At 40.9% G+C, this 19,107-nt stretch overlaps 1 protein-coding gene and 1 long non-coding RNA gene across 2 annotated transcripts; one reads left to right on the top strand and one right to left on the bottom strand.

Annotated features, from left to right (window-relative positions):
* The first annotated feature begins 1,589 nt into the window (after positions 1-1,589).
* On the top strand, positions 1,590-16,802 carry LOC110521753 (leukocyte elastase inhibitor). The gene is made up of 7 exons (XM_021599592.2): positions 1,590-1,792; positions 3,529-3,711; positions 4,823-4,960; positions 5,267-5,384; positions 10,238-10,380; positions 10,687-10,854; positions 16,174-16,802. Exons 1-7 carry the CDS (start codon positions 1,688-1,690, stop codon positions 16,579-16,581), a joined length of 1,263 nt encoding a protein of 420 aa, XP_021455267.1. The 5' UTR covers positions 1,590-1,687; the 3' UTR covers positions 16,582-16,802.
* LOC110521754 lies at positions 12,836-16,160 on the bottom strand. The gene is made up of 2 exons (XR_002473205.2): positions 14,594-16,160; positions 12,836-14,495 (listed from the first exon to the last, which is right to left on the bottom strand). It is a non-coding gene; the product is annotated as an uncharacterized LOC110521754 (long non-coding RNA).
* Positions 16,803-19,107: the final 2,305 nt, after the last annotated feature.

Here is a 19,107-nt window from a genome sequence, read left to right as displayed (position 1 = left end):
TCATGTGCTTTTTACTGAGTGGCTTCCGTCTGGCCACTCTACCATAAAAGCCTGATTGGTGGAGTGCTGCAGAGATGGTTGTCCTTCTTGAAGGTTCTCCCATCTCCACAGAAGAACTCTGGAGCTCTGTCAAAATGACCATTTGGGTTCTTGGTCACTTCCCTGACCAAGGCCCTTCTCCTCCGATTGCTCAGTTTGGCCGGGCGGCCAGCTCTAGGAAGAGTCTTGGTGGTTCCAAACTTGCATGGCGCAGCAGTCTTAGGCACTGCATCGCAGTGCTTGAGGCGTAACTACAGACCCATGTTCGATCCCAGGCTATGTCACAGACGGCCATGACTGGGAGACCCAAGGGGCGGCGCACAATTGGTGTGTCGTCCGAGTTAGTGGAGGGTTTGGCAGGCTGGGATTTCCTCTGACACAGTGCGGCTGACTTCCGGGTTAAACGAGCAGTGTGTCGAGAAGCAGTGGAAGGTTCGTGTTTTGGAGGACGTATGGCTCTCAACCTTCGCCTCTCCTGAGTCCTTAGAGGAGTTGCAGCGATGGGACAAGACTGTAACTACAAATTGGATATCACAAAATTGGGGAGAAAAAGGGGTAAAAGTTTTTTTTTATTTTTATAAATAAAACATTTGATGGAGGCCACTGTGTTCTTGGGGACCTTCAATGCTACAATCATACCATCCGGTCTCAGAGCTCTATGGACAATTTCTTCACCCTCATGGTTTAGTTTTTGCTCTGACGTGCACTATGGGCTAACTAACTAACTATGAGCTGTTTAACTATTGAACTAACTATTCATTGTATTCTCACGCGTGAAGGTGCTGGAATTATTAGGGAATTAAGTCAAGGTCAGAAAGCGTCAGGGTTTTCCAACCCTCTCCTCGGCCCCCCAGACATTCCCCCCAAAAATGTAACGCTAAACTGACACACCTGATTCAATAAGTCAACTAATCATCAAGCCTTTGACTAACTGAATCAGGTGTGGCAGTTTCTGTCCCCATGTCTGTATGTCCCCTTTCTGTCTGTCGGTTCCCTCATTTTGGTACTGTCGGGGAGCACGGGTGACCTCAGCCAAGAGAGAGAAAGAGAGGGGCGGAAAGGAAGGGCGGGGCGAGGTATTGATAGTGAGAATCAGTCATGTTTGTTCTGCATTGGTCACCATGGATTACCCCATTTGGAGTGACTGATAAGGCCGTCATTGTAAATAAGAATTTGTTCTTAACTGTCTTGCCTAGTTAAAAAAGGTTAGATATTTTTTTTAAGTAACAAATAAGAAAGAAAAGGGTGAAAACCAAAACGGGACTGAGACAGAAACTCACCCGCCTGCTACATGTTGAAGAAGACAGGAATGTATTCGAGAGAACAAAAGTCACCTGGCTTAATATTGATGGGAAATTCAAGGTGTGACTGGTAATGGCGTCTGTCTGCTCTGACTCTGCTTTGAAGTTGTGTATGTGTTAATCATTAAAGTCGTCCTGAAATGTGGGTTCCCTGCTTGGACATCCTATATCTTAGCAGGGCAGGTACGGCAGAGGGACCAAAGTCCAGCCTAGTGAAAATGACAATATCAATAGGTGAACTGACTTACGCAAAGTGGACAGGCCTGTATATTCAGTCCCCACCCAGTTTTATGGCTCGGTAGAGCAGTGCATAGCCTATATTAAAGGACGCACCAGATGACTTGGGCATGCGGCAAATTTCCGGGGCTTATTTGCAGTTCTCTGTTGTTTCGTTTCTCTTTCACTGGAACCAGTGCATGTCGGAGCTTTTCACACACAGAGAAGCAGAACGGGTAAGTGACAAATATTAGTCTTCCTAATCCCAAGCACACTACAGTAGCATGATTTGTAGGCCTACACTTGTAGCCTACATGCATTTAGCTTTTAGCTGTTGAATATACAGTGCCTTCAGAAAGTATTCAGATCCCTTGACTTTTTCCACATTTTGTTACGTTACAGCCCGATTAAAAATAATAATAATAATCCTCAGCAATCTACACACAATACCCCATAATGAAAAAAGCGAAAACAGGTTGTTAAACATTTTTGCAAATTTAGAAAAATTAAAAGCAGAAATACCGATACGTAAGTATTCAGACCCTTTGCTATGAGACTCGAAATTGAGCTCAGGTTACATTCTGTTTCCATTGATCACTCTTGTGAGGCTGTGTGCTGCCAGGACAACAACCTCTCCCTCAACGTGATCAAGAGATGATTGTGAAAAACAGGAAAAAAAGGACCGAGCACTCCCCCATTCTCCCACGACGGGGCTGCAGTGGAGCAGGTTGAGAACTTCAAGTTTCTTGGTGTCCACATCACCAACAAACTAACATGGTACAAGCACACCAAGACAGTCGTAAAGCGGGCACGACAAAACCTATTCCCCCACAGGAGACTGAAAAGATTTGGCACGGGTCCTCAGATCTCCTGAGGTTCTACAGCTGCATCATCGAGAGCTGGTTGCATCACTGCCTGGTATGGCAACTGCTCGGCCTCCGACCGCAAGGCACTACAGAGGGTAGTGCGAACGGCCCAGTACATCACTGGGGCCAAGCTTCCTGCCATCCAGGACCTCTATACCAGGCGGTGTCAGAGGAAAGCCCTACAAATTGTCAACGACTCCAGCCACCCTCGTCATAGACTGTTCTCTCTGCTACCGCACGGCAAGCGGTACCGGAGTGCCAAGTCTAGGTCCAAAAGGCTTCTTAACAGCTTCAACCCCAAAGCCATAAGACTCCTGAACATCTAGTCAAATGGCTACCCAGACTATTTGCATTGCCCCCCCCCCCCCCCCCCCCTACCCTCTTCACACCACTGCCACTCTCTGTTGTCATCTATGCATAGTCACTTTAATAACTCTACCTACATGTACATACTACCTCAACTAACCGGTGCCCCCGCACATTGACTCTGTACCGGCACCCCCCTGTATATATTGTTATTTTTTACTGCTGCTCTTTAATTACTTGTTACTTTTATCTTTAATTCTTATCCATATATATATATATTTTTTAACCTACACTGTTGGTTAGGGGCCCGTAAGTAAGCATTTCACTGTAAGGTTGTATCTACACCTGTTGTATTCTGCGCATGTGACTAATAACATTTGATTTGATTTGAGATGCTTCTACAACTTGAATGGAGTTCACCAGTGGTATATTAAATTGACTGGACATGATTTAGAAAGGCACACACCTGTAGCAATTGGTATGTGAGGGTGCAAGAACACAGGGTTAAAATGAACAATAACATTCTGCCTTGGAATCTATTTCTCTATTGTCAATGTCATTGAGTAGCCTATTCAGTGTAGGCCCAAACTAGAGTGAATTGGATCAGAATTCATGCAGGATCAATGATAACTTGATTTCCAAAATGAAATAGACTAGTGATGGGGAGATGTGTGGAGTAGATTTTGGTCACATACTGTAAGATGCTCCAAAACGTCATATTGTCACATTAAAATCAGTGTAGATCTGATGATCTGATTAGTCTGCATATGTCAAACAATACTGTAATCTCCTTTCTTCAGACAGATCAGTCATCAGCCATGGCTTCTATCAGCAGCTCTAACACAGCCTTTGCCTTGGAGCTGTACCGCACTCTGGGTCAGACCAACACAGGGAATGTCTTCATCTCCCCCTTCAGTATCAGCTCAGCTCTGGCCATGGTCTACCTGGGAGCTAAAGGAGACACAGCTGCTCAGATGGCAAAGGTAACGCACACATATTCAGATACAGACATGGGCACACGCACACACACACACACACACAGAGATACGCACTGAGAGAGATAGACACACATACACACCCTTAAAGTAGGCTACATGTAACGTAGATGGAAGACATGACTAACTCTGACTATTGCTACTCAACTTGTACTTTGGAACGTACCACAGCAGTATCTACGTACGTATCACTGTCCAGCTAGTTACCATGGAGAGGGCTATAAACCCACAGGTTACTTTTCCCCAAATGGCACCCTATTCCCTATATAGTGCACTACTTTTGACCAGGGCCCATATGGCTATAGGCAGGGAATAATAGGGTGCCATATGGGACGTATTTACATTTACAGTAGCATATTACACCATAACAATTTCTTTGTGTGCGAGATGTACACTGCACTTTATCTGCACACAGTCCAAGCTTGATTTAGTCACCTTTATTCATTTCATCATCATAACCCAAAGGGTTGCAAAGGGAGGGTATATTACCGATAACTTTCTATGTTTACCAGTAAACTACCAGAATTTAGGAAACTCGGGTATGATTTAGACATTTTAATAATGTAAAATATATAAATTAATAAAAAATAAGAGGATTTGAAATTTTTTTTTAAAAAATTGACAAAGCCGTAAAATATTATTCTAAATGTAGAATACTTGTTGAGTAGCGTTCATTCGTATTTAATATGAGGAGTTCAACATTAAATATTTTTATACTCTTTTATTTATTTTGCTGTGTCAACATGTCTTTGTTGTAAATGTTTTGGCACTTAACTGGTGGCAGTTGGGAAAAAAGTTGAAAATGATTCCATTGTTAATTAGAATTTGTTTTTTTAATTAATTACGCTATTTTCTCATAGTTTATCCATTAGAAACTCATGGACAACATGGACACAGATATAAAAATGAATATTTTGAACGAATACATTTTTTAAAAGTTATTCAAGTATACAGTATTTACCAAAGTGACCATCAATTGCAATAGATTAACTGTAAATGACCACAAATTCTGGTGACTTTGGTAAATTATCAGTTGTTTTGCAACCCTAACCACCATTATCATCACTTTAACCATCTTTCCTCTCTGAATTCTCCCCAGGTTCTGTCATTCAACTTGACTAAAGACATCCACACAGATTTCCAGACACTCAATGGAGATATCAACTCTCCCTCTGCATCTTACATCCTGAAACTGGCCAATCGCCTGTATGGAGAGAAGACCTGCAACTTCCTGACTGTGAGTTTCACTATAAACTATACTTTTCATGCAAGTAACAGCCACACTACCACTTTACAGTCTACTAATCTATACAATCTTTACACATTTCGGATATGCTGAGGTAATAATTACATACCCGATGTTCTCTAGTAATACTAGTCCTGTGCGAATAGGGCTTTATTGAAACAGACAACAGACTGGCTGTGCTATTTCTGTCCCCAGAAGTTCTACCGTGTTTCCCTATCTGCTTATTGAACTGTTCTCTCTGCTGTATTGGTTTTACTGCCCTCTATATGCTAATTGAACTGTTTCACTCTGCTGTAGGAGTTTTTAGAATCCACCCACAAGTTCTACCATGCAGACATGAAAGCAGTGGATTTCCTCGGCGCAGCAGAGGAGGCCAGAGGAGAGATCAATGGCTGGGTGGAGCAGCAGACAGCGAGTATGATCATTCAACATATCAATCATTCAGTTAATCAATCACATACAGTAACAGTCACAAGTTTGGACACACCTACTCATTCCAGGGGTTATCTTATTTTTTCTGTTTTCTACATTGGAGAATAATAGTGAAGATATCAAAACTATGAAATTACACATATGGAATCATGTAGTAACCAAAAAAGTGTTAAACAAATATTTTAGATTTCAGATTCTTCAAAGTAGCCACCGTTTGCCTTGATGGCAGCTTTGCACACTCTTGGCATTCTCTCAACCAGCTTGATGAGGTAGTCAACTGGAATGCATTTCAATTAACAGGTGTGTCTTGTTAAAAGTTCATTTGGAATTTCTTTCCTTCTTAATGCGTTTGAGCCGATAAGTTGTATTGTGACAAGGTAGGGGTGGTACAGTGCCTTGCGAAAGTATTCGGCCCCCTTGAACTTTGCGACCTTTTGCCACATTTCAGGCTTCAAACATAAAGATATAAAACTGTATTTTTTTATGAAGAATCAACAACAAGTGGGACACAATCATGAAGTGAAACGACATTTATTGGATATTTCAAACTTTTTTAACAAATCAAAAACTGAAAAATTGGGCGTGCAAAATTACTCAGCCCCTTTACTTTCAGTGCAGCAAACTCTCTCCAGAAGTTCAGTGAGGATCTCTGAATGATCCAATGTTGACCTAAATGACTAATGATGATAAATACAATCCACCTGTGTGTAATCAAGTATCCGTATAAACGCACCTGCACTGTGATAGTCTCAGAGGTCCGTCAAAAGCGCAGAGAGCATCATGAAGAACAAGGAACACACCAGGCAGGTCCGAGATACTGTTGTGAAGAAGTTTAAAGCCGGATTTGGATACAAAAAGATTTCCCAAGCTTTAAACATCCCAAGGAGCACTGTGCAAGCGATAATATTGAAATGGAAAGAGTATCAGACCACTGCAAATCTACCAAGACCTGGGCGTCCCTCTAAACTTTCAGCTCATACAAGAAGAATTCTGATCAGAGATGCAGCCAAGAGGCCCATGATCACTCTGGATGAACTGCAGAGATCTACAGCTGAGGTGGGAGACTCTGTCCATAGGACAACAATCTTGCACAAGATGTATATGTGTATATTGCACAAACCTGGCCTTTATGGAAGAGTGGCAAGAAGAAAGCCATTTCTTAAAGATATCCATAAAAAGTGTCGTTTAAAGTTTGCCACAAGCCACCTGGGAGACACACCAAACATGTGGAAGAAGGTGCTCTGGTCAGATGAAACCAAAATTGAACTTTTTGGCAACAATGCAAAACTTTATGTTTGGCGTAAAAGCAACACAGCTCATCACACTGAACACACCATCCCCACTGTCAAACATGGTATGGCAGCATCATGGTTTGGGCCTGCTTTTCTTCAGCAGGGAAAGGGAAGATGGTTAAAATTGATGGGAAGATGGATGGAGTCAAATACAGGACCATTCTGGAAGAAAACCTGATGGAGTCTGCAAAAGACCTGAGACTGGGACGAAGATTTGTCTTCCAACAAGACAATGATCCAAAACATAAAGCAAAATCTACAATGGAATGGTTCAAAAATAAACATATTCAGGTGTTAGAATGGCCAAGTCAAAGTCCAGACCTGAATCCAATCGAGAATCTGTGGAAAGAACTGAAAACTGCTGTTCACAAATGCTCTCCATCCAACCTCACTGAGCTCGAGCTGTTTTGCAAGGAGGAATGGGAAAAAATGTCAGTCTCTCGATGTGCAAAACTGATAGAGACATACCCCAAGCGACTTACAGCTGTAATCGCAGCAAAAGGTGGCGCTACAAAGTATTAACTTAAGGGGGCTGAATAATTTTGCACGCCCAATTTTTCAGTTTTTGATTTGTTAAAAAAGTTTGAAATATCCAATAAATGTTGTTCCACTTCATGATTGTGTCCCACTTGTTGTTGATTCTTCACAAAAAAATACAGTTTTATATCTTTATGTTTGAAGCCTGAAATGTGGCAAAAGGTCGCAAAGTTCAAGGGGGCCGAATACTTTCGCAAGGCACTGTATACATAAGATAGCCCTATTTGGTAAAAGACCAAGTCCATACAGTGCCTTGCAAAAGTATTCATCCCCTTGACGGTTTTCCTATTTTGTTGCATTACAACCTGTAATTTAAATGTAAATGGATTTTTATTCGGATTTCGTGTAATGGACATACACAAAATAGTCCAAATTGGTGAAGTGAAATTAAAAATGTTACATTAAAAAAAAACGGAAAAGTGGTGCGTGCATATCTATTCATCCCCTTTGCTATGAAGCCCCTAAATAAGATCTGGTGCATCCAATTACCCTCAGAAGTCACATAATTAGTTAACTAAAGTCCACCTGTATGCAATATAAGTGTCACATCATCTGTCACATGATCTCAGTATATATACACCTATTCTGAAAGGGCCTAGAGTCTGCAACACCACTAAGCAAAGGGCACCACCAAGCAAGCGGCACCATGAAGACCAAGGAGCTCTCCAAACAGGTCAGGGACAAATTTGTGGAGAAGTACAGATCAGGGTTGGGTTATAGAAAAATATCCAAAACTTTGAACATCCCACGAAGCACCATTTAAATCCATTATTAAAAAATTGAAGGAATATGGCACCACAACAAACCTGCCAAGAGGGCCGCCCACCAAAACCCACAGACTAGGTAAGGAGGGCATTAATCACAGAGGCAACAAAGAGACCAAAGATAACCCTGAAGGAGCTGCAAAGCTCCACAGCGGAGATCGGAGTGTCTGTCCATAGGACCACTTTAAGCCGTACATTCCACAGAGCTGGGCTTTACGGAAGAGTGGCCAGAAAAAAAGCCATTATTATAGAAAAAATAAGCAAACACGTTTGGTGTTTGCCAAAGGCATGTGGGAGACTCCCCAAACATATGGAAGAAGCTACTCTGGTCAGATGAGAATTTTTTTTTACTCTTTGGCCATCAAGAAAACGCTACGTCTGGCACAAACCCAACACATCTCATTACCCCGAGAACACCACCCCCACAGTAAAGCATGGTGGTGGCAGCATCATACTGTGGGGATGTTTTTCATTGACAGGGACTGGGAAACTGGTCAGAATTGAAGCAATGATGGATGGTGCTAAATAGAGGGAAATTCTTGAGGGAAGCTTGTTTCAGTCTTCCAGAGATTTGAGACTGGGACGGAGGTTCACCTTCCAGCAGGAAAATGACCCTAAGTATACTGCTAAAGGAACACTTGAGTGGTTTAAGGGGAAACATTTAAATGTATTGGAATGGCCTAGTCAAAGCCCAGACCTCAATCCAATTGAGAATATATGGTATTACTTAAAGATTGCTGTACACCAGCGAAACACATCCAACTTGAAGGAGATTGAGCAGTTTTGCCTTGAAGAATGGACAGAAATCCCAGTGGCTGGATGTACCAATCTTATAGAGACATACCCCAATAGACTTGCATCTGTAATTGCTGCAAAAGGTGCTGTACAAAGTATTGACTTTGGGGGGGGGGGGGGGTGAATAGTTATGCACTCTCAAGATTTCCGTTTTTTTTCTGAATTCTTGTTTGTTTCACAATAAAACATATTTTGCATCTTTAAAGTGGTAGGCATGTTGTGTAAATCAGATGATACAAACCCCCCAGAAATCTATTTTAATTCCAGGTTGTAAGGCAACAAAATAGGAAAAATGCCAAGGGGGGTGAATACTTTCGCAAGCCACTGTATTATGACAAGAACAGCTCAAATAAGCAAAGAGAAATGACAGTCCATCATTACTTTAAGATATGAAGGTCAGTCAATCCGGAAAATGTCAAGAACTTTGAAAGTTTCTTCAAGTGCGGTAGTAAAAACCATCAAGTGACATGATAAAACTGGCTCTCATGAGGACCGCCACAGGAATGGAAGATCCAGAGTTACCTCTGCTGCAGAATATAAGTTCATTAGAGTTACCAGCCTCAAATGCTTCACAGAGTTCAAGTAACAGACACATCTCAACATCAACTGTTCAGAGGAGACTGTATAAATCAGGCCTTCATGGTCAAATTGCTGCAAAGAAACCACTACTAAAGGACACCAATAAGAAGATACTTTTTTCAAAGTCTTGGGCCAAGTCAAAGTCTTCAAAGTCTCCTTCAAGACTGTTGGAAAAGAATGCCAAGAGTGTGCCAAGCTATCATCAAAGCAATGGGTGGCTACTTTGAAGAATCTAAAATCAAAAATATAGTTAGATTTTTTTAACACTTTTTTGGTTAATACATGATTCTATATGTGCTATTTCATAGTGTTGATGTCTTCACTATTACACTACAATGTAGACCATAGTAAAAATAAAGAAAAACCCTTGAATGAGTAGGTGTGTCCAAACTTTGGACTGGTACTGTATATTGTCTAAATTGGGAAATTTGTAGTGCAATACAGGGAGGATAAAACACAACATAAATACAACAGCATACACAGCCAGAAGAGGACTGGCCACCCCCTCAAAGCCTGGTTCCTCTCTGGGTTTCTTCCTAGATTCCTGCCTTTCTAGGCTGTTTTTCCTAGCCACCGTGCTTCTACATCTGCCATGCTTGCTGTTTAGGGTGTTAGGCTGGGTTTCTGTATAAGCACTTTGTGACATCTGTTGATGTAAAATGGGCTTTATAAATACATTTGATTGATTGAACCATCAGATCTGTAACTAGGATCAGCTAACATGGAACTCAGCATAAGATGAATAAATGTGTCTTTGCTTAAATGACATTAGAACCAAATGGTACTTCTTGTTTTAGAGTTGCTTTTGGTTTAGATTGTTTCATTTTGTGTGTGCACGTGCATGTGTGTTTGTATGTTTGCGTTTACAGATAAAATCAAAGATCTGCTGAAGCCGGGGACAGTCAGTGCTATGACAAGGTTGGCTCTAGTCAACGCCATCTACTTCAAAGGAAACTGGCTGAATCGATTTGACCAAAAAGACACCAAAGAGATGCCCTTCAAACTAAACCAGGTCAATATTGTCAATAATATTTAGATAGATATCTACGCTGAGTAATTCAATAATGGAATTATAATATAATTATATACTACACTACTAGAAGATATGATGATTATGTATATTAAACCAAAAAGGATTCAAAAGCTCACTTTAAATGGGCCTTATTTATATCAATGGTACAGGCAAAGATTTGACACATTTGTGTGTCATCCAAGAGACAAAACAAACCTTCAAGTTACACTATATAGGCCTATTGTGAATTATATGGTGGTCAGATGAACTCATTCTCCTTGTCTGTTATATTCTGTGATTTTTCAGAATGAAAGCAAGCCAGTTCAGATGATGCACCAGATGAAGAAGTTCCCCTTTAACTACGTCCCAGACTATAACCTCCAGATCGTGGAGCTTCCGTATGTGGACGAGGAGCTCAGTATGTTTGTCCTGCTACCTGAGGAGGCCACTGATGGATCTGATCCCCTAGTGAAGGTATACACAACCCCCTGTAACCTTTTCACACTACTGAAGCAACCCTTACTAATGAGCCATGTTACAAATCCCACAAAGTGGGTTCACCCTATTGGCTCGATGCGTAGGGGGGTTTGCCTTTCATGCCAGCAACCTGGGTTCACTTCGCTGTCCCTCTGTTCGATACACTACAAAACCTCCTATAGTTAAAAAGATACTTCACCAAAATTACAAAATTACATTGGTTTCCTTACCATGAAAACAGACTATGGACAAGGTACAGTGGTTCTTCCTTTGAAAGTTGTGTCATACTGCAACACAGCTTGTGGGGTGCCACAGAATTCTGTGGCACGTTATTTAAGTGTCAGCCATTGTTGCCATTAATGCTAGTTTGACCACTAGAGGGCATCTTTGAGAAGTTAAGTTATTGAAATGACATGGCGCTGTAGACTTAAGAGTCCTTAAGAGATGTTATAGTGTAACTTACTTATTGGCATACAGGCCTACTTCAATATACAGTATATCAATCAATCATTAGTTAATTTGTGCGTGTCATCACACAGCATACAAGTCTTACATGTCTTTAAATGCATTCAAGCATTTTAGTTATAAATTGAAATAACAAAGGGAGCCATGAATATTTAAACAATGAATAAACCTCAACATGTCAGCTAAAGCGATTGAATTCAGGAATGCATGACGGTTTTAATATTAAGAAAATATGGCGCTGTACAACGTGACCGGTCGGGAGTAGGCCTAGGCTACTAAGTGACTGTGAGTGAAGAGCAAAATAATCCTAACATTTCCCACCCTAATTGTAGGCTAACCAATACCCAAACGGAGATAAAAATTAAAAAATAAAATCTCATTGATTTATCAAGCCCAGTCCCCATGCTTGTCTCAGAGCAGCACAAAATGGTGCTGAAATACCACACGTGGGTAGGCTATTGCTTCAAATCGTATTATAACAATTGGATGACTTTGGGAGTTTCAGTAAGCAACAATTTGTTGCCTACTTTATTCCACTTTATTCCAATAGTTCTGTTATTCAGTGATATTTATGCCCATAGTAATTTGTTATGGAACCATCCAGATGTGGTTAGAAAACAGTGCATTTGGTGGGCTATGCAAAAGTATGGGAGAGGTGACAAGCCTCGCAAACATCCATTACTACATTTAAAGTCCTTAAACTCGGCAAGTGTCTATTGTCCTGCTGATAGCCTATCAAGGGTGGAAGGCTTCTTTTGTATTCAAGAACTCCAGAACAAAGAGAAAGGAGACTTAAATAATTCAACAATGAATAAATCACAACATGTCAGCTAAAGCGATTGAATTCACTAATGCATTTGACTGTTTTAATATTGGCCATCAACCAAAAACACAGCATCTACCATGGTAGAAATATGTTATTGAATTCAATTTATTTTTTACTATTTCGAAATGCATATGTTTATTAGGCTACTGTTCAATGTCTTTAAATGCATTGGTCCCCCTACCCTCCTTTCCTATTGTCCTGCTAATAGCGCATCCTCGGTGGATGGCTTCTTTTGTATTAAATACAATTTCTTAATTACAGTCATTTACCATTCTCATTCTCGGAGTGTAAACGTTGTTAACAACCTACTACACTTGTGTGAAAAACAAGTGTTTGAAAACATGTTTTCAAAATGTCTCCAACTGTTAATCAACTGTATTCTAAAAAATAAAAACACAGGATCTACAGTGGTACAAATATATTATTGAATTGGGTTTTAAAAAACTGTTTTAAAATGAATATGTTTACTAGGCTACTGTGCAGTCTGACAAACCAACGGGGAAATGAGAATAGACAACAGAAGCAGGAACAGCATAGGGCTGATTGACTTACTCATTCCTGGCTTTCGTTCAAAATAAGTTATATTATTAAAACAGCGTCTGGTGCTCTCTAATGTGTGGATAGGCCACTGGGAGTAAACGGATACTGTACTGCACTCTGGTCAAAGAGTGATGACAGACACAGAAGACCAGTCTAGGAGTTTAATGATGAACCAGAGTATACATGTGGTCTGTGTACAGAGGGAAACAGGATGCAAGAAATAGAAAATGACTACAATGTAAATCCAATAAACAATGTTACATTAAACACTAATGTCAACAATCTCTATACACAATTGACAATAAGAGAAAAATAACACACCATAGTTCCTCTCAAGATAATTAACATTACAGTTACACCAACGGGTAGGCTAATCACACAATTGTACAAAGTGGTAAGGGAACTGGTGAAGAAAGTTACATACACATTTCTTGTATTTCCATATAGCAACAGGAATATTATAAAAGTGAAATAAGTATTTGTTCTGACTTACATTTGGTCAAAAATTTACAAATATCCTTGCAAATGAAAATAGTCTGATCTCCACAAAAGCCAACCTAACTAAGAAATACATTTAGTTTGTTGCCATGGTGAATAATCCAATAATAATTGTGAGGACACATAAAAGGAAACATCAAAGAATTTACCGGAACCTCAAAATGAAAATACTGGCAGATCAATAAAATGTCCTTGTAAATCTTATTACATTTAGAGGATTCTAAATTAATATCCAAGGGGCTTTTATACAATTATAATGCAGGGTTAATAATAAATTAATATGTTTGTAGGGGTTGATACATTTTTGTTGTTGGGGCAAATCTGTTTTTAGAGTACTTAAGCATTGTAAGTTTGCCCATTTTAGCCCTTAGGCTACACTTTGAATAGGACTCAACTCTAACTGACCGCACTATCTATCGGTAGTCTAAACTGTGGCACAAATTTGGGGATTTTTGTGTTTGAAAACATGTTTTCAAAATTCCTCCAGCTGTATATAACTACTGTAAATAAAAACAGCATCTACAGTGGTACAAATAAATGATTGAATTAGATTTTTTTCAACTGTTTTGAAATGTATGTTTATTAGGCTACTGTGCAGTCTGACAAGTAAACACAGCCTACAGTACATAGTAAACATGGTAAAGGGCCTAACTCCTTACGTAAGGGAGAGCAGGCCATGTCCAGACTTTCTCTGTGACCTCAAGTACTCATTAACTCTGTCTTTAATGCTTTTTCGTGTTCCATCAGTCAAGGACAGAAACTTCTGAGACACACCCGGAGGTTCACTGGTAAGCCACATTTGTCTCAGGATCCATCCCAGTTGGTATTCTGTGTCCACTCGTGGTATCTCTCTTCGGTTACACATCCTTGGAATAGCAGAACAGCATAACGGTCCGGACGGCCCTTGCTGTGCCTGGTGAGCAGTTCGTCAAGTTTTCTTGTCAGAAGAGGAATGGAAATGTCAGTGTGAACCGACGACCTGACGAACCCACCACGTATGTTGACTCTGCCTGTCAGAGGTGGAGTTCCAGAGCTCACAGGTGTGCCTGGCATGGATTGTGACTCCATCTCGTTCCTCGCCCTCTTCAACGTGTCATTCTCCACCTGACTCTCCGCCAATACCGCCTGGCTCTGGACCAATGGATCAGCTGTCGCCCGTATCTCTCGTATCCCTCAGAGAATGTTTCTCTTTCTGCTGGTCAGCCTTCAATGACTTCATCTCGGTCTTCAAAGTTTGAATCTGATCCATGTGCATCTTCATCAGATGAGCAGAATGGTACAGCCCTGAGCCCCCATCGATTACAGTGGCCTATGGAATAAACGGTAGATAAAAAGAGTATTAAAAGTGACTACAAACACACAAATTCTGCGTACAGAAACATATTTTAAGAATCTAGCTAAACTAACCGCTTTTTTGGGAACCAATGTATTTTTTCTGTTGTCTGTTGTCCAGCCCTTTGTCCACTGATCTCCATGGATGGTTGGGTCGGGTGAGAATGACCAGGATCTCTATTCATTTAAGTGAGCAGATTATGGTTTTCAGGAGGAACGGAAAATCTACTGGAGACATTTAAAAAAAATACTGTTAGACTTGGGGATTATGTAGCTGAGATGTACAGTAGTTGAAATGAACATCTACATTTTGAAAGAGTATTTTTATCATTATTTTATTGACAAAAGTACTGTACTGTACACATACTGTACTCCCTCCAATTTAGAGGATTGGAGGATTCTAAACTTAGATCTAAGGGCATTTTTCATTAGGGCAAATCTGGTCTGTGAGAATATCTAAGGGGCTTTTATATAATTAGAATGCAGGGTTAATAATAATTAATAATCGCTGGATAACAGATCGGCTTTCGAAACTCATTAAGAGACGGCTTCTGTCTTCAATATAATCATTAATTCAGAAGATTAAACCCATAAGTTTTAGGCCTGCAACAGTGTATAATAATCCATGCCTTCTGGGAAAGTGCGTGTGGGTGACGGAGAGAAACAAAATGGTGCAGTTTGAGGCCATGAGGCGGAGGGTGACGCAGTGCTGGAGATAAAATAAATGAGAAGGGGAAAAAAAGCTGGAAAAATAAAGCTTGCAACATGCATCTGATTATTCATTATGAATACGATTGATTTTGTTTACATTCTTCATTGCAACCACAATGTCACGAATAATTGAACACACACAACATGAGCAGATTAACTTGGTCCAAACCGTCAGAACATTTATTTTTTAAAGACTATCAGAAAGAGTGTTGGTACTTATTTATTTTGATCCAAAGCCATGAATGAGTGAGTCACTCAGCTTTATACTGACAAAATGCTGACTCTTTCATTCCGTTTCTTCTTTACATCAGCAAAGAAGGACTCCGTGTTTCAGAAACTCACTTTATATAGAGGGGCTATCACTCTTTCACATGGTGGTAAATAAAGCCCGTTTTTTTATTTAGAATGATTTATTTCTGTTTTCAGAGAGAGAAACCAAAAGCCCACCCTGCCTATTTAAAAAAAAAAGTTATCTCTAGTGCCAGAGAAGAGAAACTCTCAGACTGTAAATATTTCCATTAATTCTTCAAAAAGATAGTCAATTTGTGCCACAGTTTAGACATCCGAGAGATCAGCGTTCTAATTCCCCCTTGTGATAGTGTGGTGCAATGACAGAATCTACCACTAACGGTCTCAGCCTAAGCTCTAAACTTTTAAAGAAGAACCACTGTGACAGCAGTTGGTTTTGTTTCCCTGGTTTCCAAATGCTAACGTTTTAGCAAGTCATGGTACCTATATTAGCATTTTCCACGCATCATTTGCCACTAGGTGGTGGACTTGGCTCAGGCCCGGGTAGGCTGCTGAAAATCCCACTACTACAGTATCATCTATCATCTGTAGGAGTGTCAATGCTGCTACGCCTCTCTACACTGATTGGGTTTTAACTGTGTGTGTTTCACCTTCTTTCTATACTGACTGAGTTTTAACTGTATGTACCATTTTAGCTGGAGAGAGAGCTGACCATGGAGAAACTGGACGAGTGGACCAGCAGGGACAACATGGACACGGGCACAGAGGTCATAGTTCACCTGCCCAAGTTTAAACTGGAGGAGGACTACGAGCTGAACAAGCCCCTGACCCAGCTGGGCATGAAGGACGTGTTTGATGGGGGCAGGGCCGACCTGTCTGGGATGAACGGGGAGGGGGGGCTCTTCCTGTCTAAGGTGGCCCATAAGGCCTTTGTGGAGGTGAACGAGGAGGGGACGGAGGCTGCCGCCGCCACTGCTGGGATAGTAGCGTTCTGTATGATCCGAGAGGAACACTTCACAGCTGACCATCCCTTCCTCTTCTTCATCAGGCATAACAAGAGCAAAAGCATCCTCTTCCTCGGCAGATTCTCCTCTCCCCAGTAGAAGACTGGTTAAAAAAGCGTAGAGAAGATTTAATTTAATTTATAACATATATTTGACAGGGACAAATGAACATCATTCAACATTTCTGTAAATGTGGCAGATTTCGCAAGCAAGCTAGCTAGTAGCTAGTTCCATCAGCCCTTGATTGAATCCGCTATAAAAAAATAAAAAATAATAATAATTAAATAATAATAATTAAAAAATAAAGGAAAATGTCTATATTTGTCTGTTTGAAAAGTATCATTGTGTGCGATCTTGGTTCCCTTATACACTTATTTTGACATCAGAGCAATCTGGGATTCAAATAACAAGGGGGAGGAGTAAACAGCTGAGAGTTGGGGCTGGAGAAATGTAGTAAAGTAGCCTTGCACAAGCTGATAAGACTGCTCATCAAGGAGCCTATCTTCTGTTTCTGTAGCGTGAGGCAGCTTGTATACTCCCTGGACAGGACGCTAGTCTATTGCAGGGACTTACCCCAATCTGTTTACTTAATGCTGTGTGCTAAGAAGATATGCACTGGGTACTATTTTTACAGTCCTTGGTATGACTCGGCCGGGGATCGAGCCACTCAAACACAAGGTCTCTGAAATGATTGAACAAATGCAACCACTCAAATACATAGGCAGAGCTATAGATGCAAGGACTGACCATCCATTTTTAACCATGTTTTGAAGCTGTGTTTGTTTACAATACCATAACAGAGTTGAACTAAACTAATGAGAAGGATGTATGAGATGTATTCAAAAATCAATGGCTATACAGTGCATTCGAAACATATCCAGACCCCACATTTTGTTATGTTACAATCTTATTCTGAAATTAATTAAATTTGTTTTTTTCCCCTTATCAATATGCACACATTACCTCATAATGAGAAAGTGAAAGCATTTATTCATTTTTTGCAAATTTATTTAATCTAAAAAATAAAAATACCTTATTTACATAAGTACATTTTGCAAAATTGAGCTCAGGTGCATCCTGTTTCATTGATCATCCTTGAGATGTTTCTACAACTCAGTCCACCTGTGGTAAATTTAATTGATTGGACATGATTTGGAAAGGCCGACACCTGTCGATGTAAGGTCCCACAGTTGACAGTGCATGTCAGAGCAAAAACCAAGCCATGAGGTCGAAGGAATTGTCTGTAGAGCTCTGAGACAGGATTGAGGCACAGATTTGGGGAAGGGTACCAAAAAATGTCTGCAGCATTTAAGGTCTCCAAGAACACAGTGACCTCCATCATTCATAAATGGAAGAAGTTTGGAACCACCAAGACTCTTCCTAAAGCTGGCCGCCCAACCAAACTGAGCAATCGGGGGAGAAGGGCCTTGGTCAGACCAAGTACCCAAATGGTCAGTCTGATAGAACTCCAGTGTTTATCTGTGGAGATGGGTGAACCTTCCAGAAGGACAATTATCACTGCAGCACTCCACCAATCAGGCCTTTATGGTAGAGTGGCCAGATCGAGCCACTTCTCAGTAAAAGGCACATGGCAGCCCACTTGGAGTTTGCCAAACGGCACCTTGTGCTCAGGTGCATTGTGTTTTCGGCAGGAAAAGGAAGGAAGCACCTTGTTTCTCAGATTCTCTGGTTGGAAGAAAACGAGATTGAACTATTGTGACAGATCCTTGATGAAAACCTGCTCCAGAGCACTCAGGACCTCAGACTGGGGCGAATGTTCACCTTCCAACAGGACAACGACCCTAAACACACAGCCAAGACAACGCAGGAGTGGCTTTGGGACAAGTCTCAATGTCCTAGAGTGTCCCAGCCAGAGCCCAGACATGAACCCTATCGAACATCTCTGGAGACCTGCAAATAGCTGTGCAGCAATGCTCCCCATCCAACCTGACAGAGCTTGAGAGGATCTGCAGAGAAGAATAGGAGAGTCTCCCCAAATACAGGTGTGCCAAGCTTGTAGCGTCATACCCAAGAAGACGAGGCTGTAATTGCTGCCAAAGGCGAGGCTGGAATTGCTACAACGTACTGAGTGAAGGGTCTGATACCTTACTTGTAGACACATTTACATAAGTTATCAAGATGGCGCCGAAGAACATGGCTGACATTTTACATTCTCCCAACCAATTGTGCAATTTTCATTTTTTTGGGCGTTTTGTCTAACTTATTTTTTACTTATTGGGTACATAATGTTGCTGCTACCGTCTCTATGACCGAAAATAACTTCTGGACATCAGAAAAGCGATTACTCACAGTGGACTGGAAGAAACTTTTTCCTTTAATAAGTCCGACGAGACTTACGGGAACAGGCCCAGATCCACACCTTTTGCGTGAAGAAAAGACACCGAAAAAAGGGAACACAGATCGGGGATCCTTCTGAGAAGCCGAAGGCGAGCGAGTAAACTCCCAATGTCTTCCATTCTCCTTGCTAACATGCAATCAATAGAAAATAAAATTGATGACCTACTATTAAGATTATCCTACCAACGGGACATTAAAAACTATAACATCTTATGTTTCACCGAGTCGTGGCTGAACGAACAAACAGACAATATAGAGCTGGCGAGG

The sequence above is a fragment of the Oncorhynchus mykiss genome, chromosome 30, assembly GCF_013265735.2.
Source record: "Oncorhynchus mykiss isolate Arlee chromosome 30, USDA_OmykA_1.1, whole genome shotgun sequence".
In the NCBI taxonomy this organism is placed as follows: domain Eukaryota; kingdom Metazoa; phylum Chordata; class Actinopteri; order Salmoniformes; family Salmonidae; genus Oncorhynchus; species Oncorhynchus mykiss.
This window is presented reverse-complemented; position numbering and strand designations above follow the sequence as displayed.

What these genes read in the sequence shown, in the direction of transcription:
- LOC110521753 (XM_021599592.2), top strand. Translation starts at nt 1,688, where the DNA reads ATGCGGCAAATTTCCGGGGCTTATTTGCAGTTCTCTGTTGTTTCGTTT. An exon ending in CACACAGAGAAGCAGAACGG is followed by an intron (nt 1,793 to 3,528) that starts GTAAGTGACAAA and finishes TCCTTTCTTCAG; the next exon opens with ACAGATCAGTCATCAGCCAT. An exon ending in GGTGGAGCAGCAGACAGCGA is followed by an intron (nt 5,385 to 10,237) that starts GTATGATCATTC and finishes TTGCGTTTACAG; the next exon opens with ATAAAATCAAAGATCTGCTG.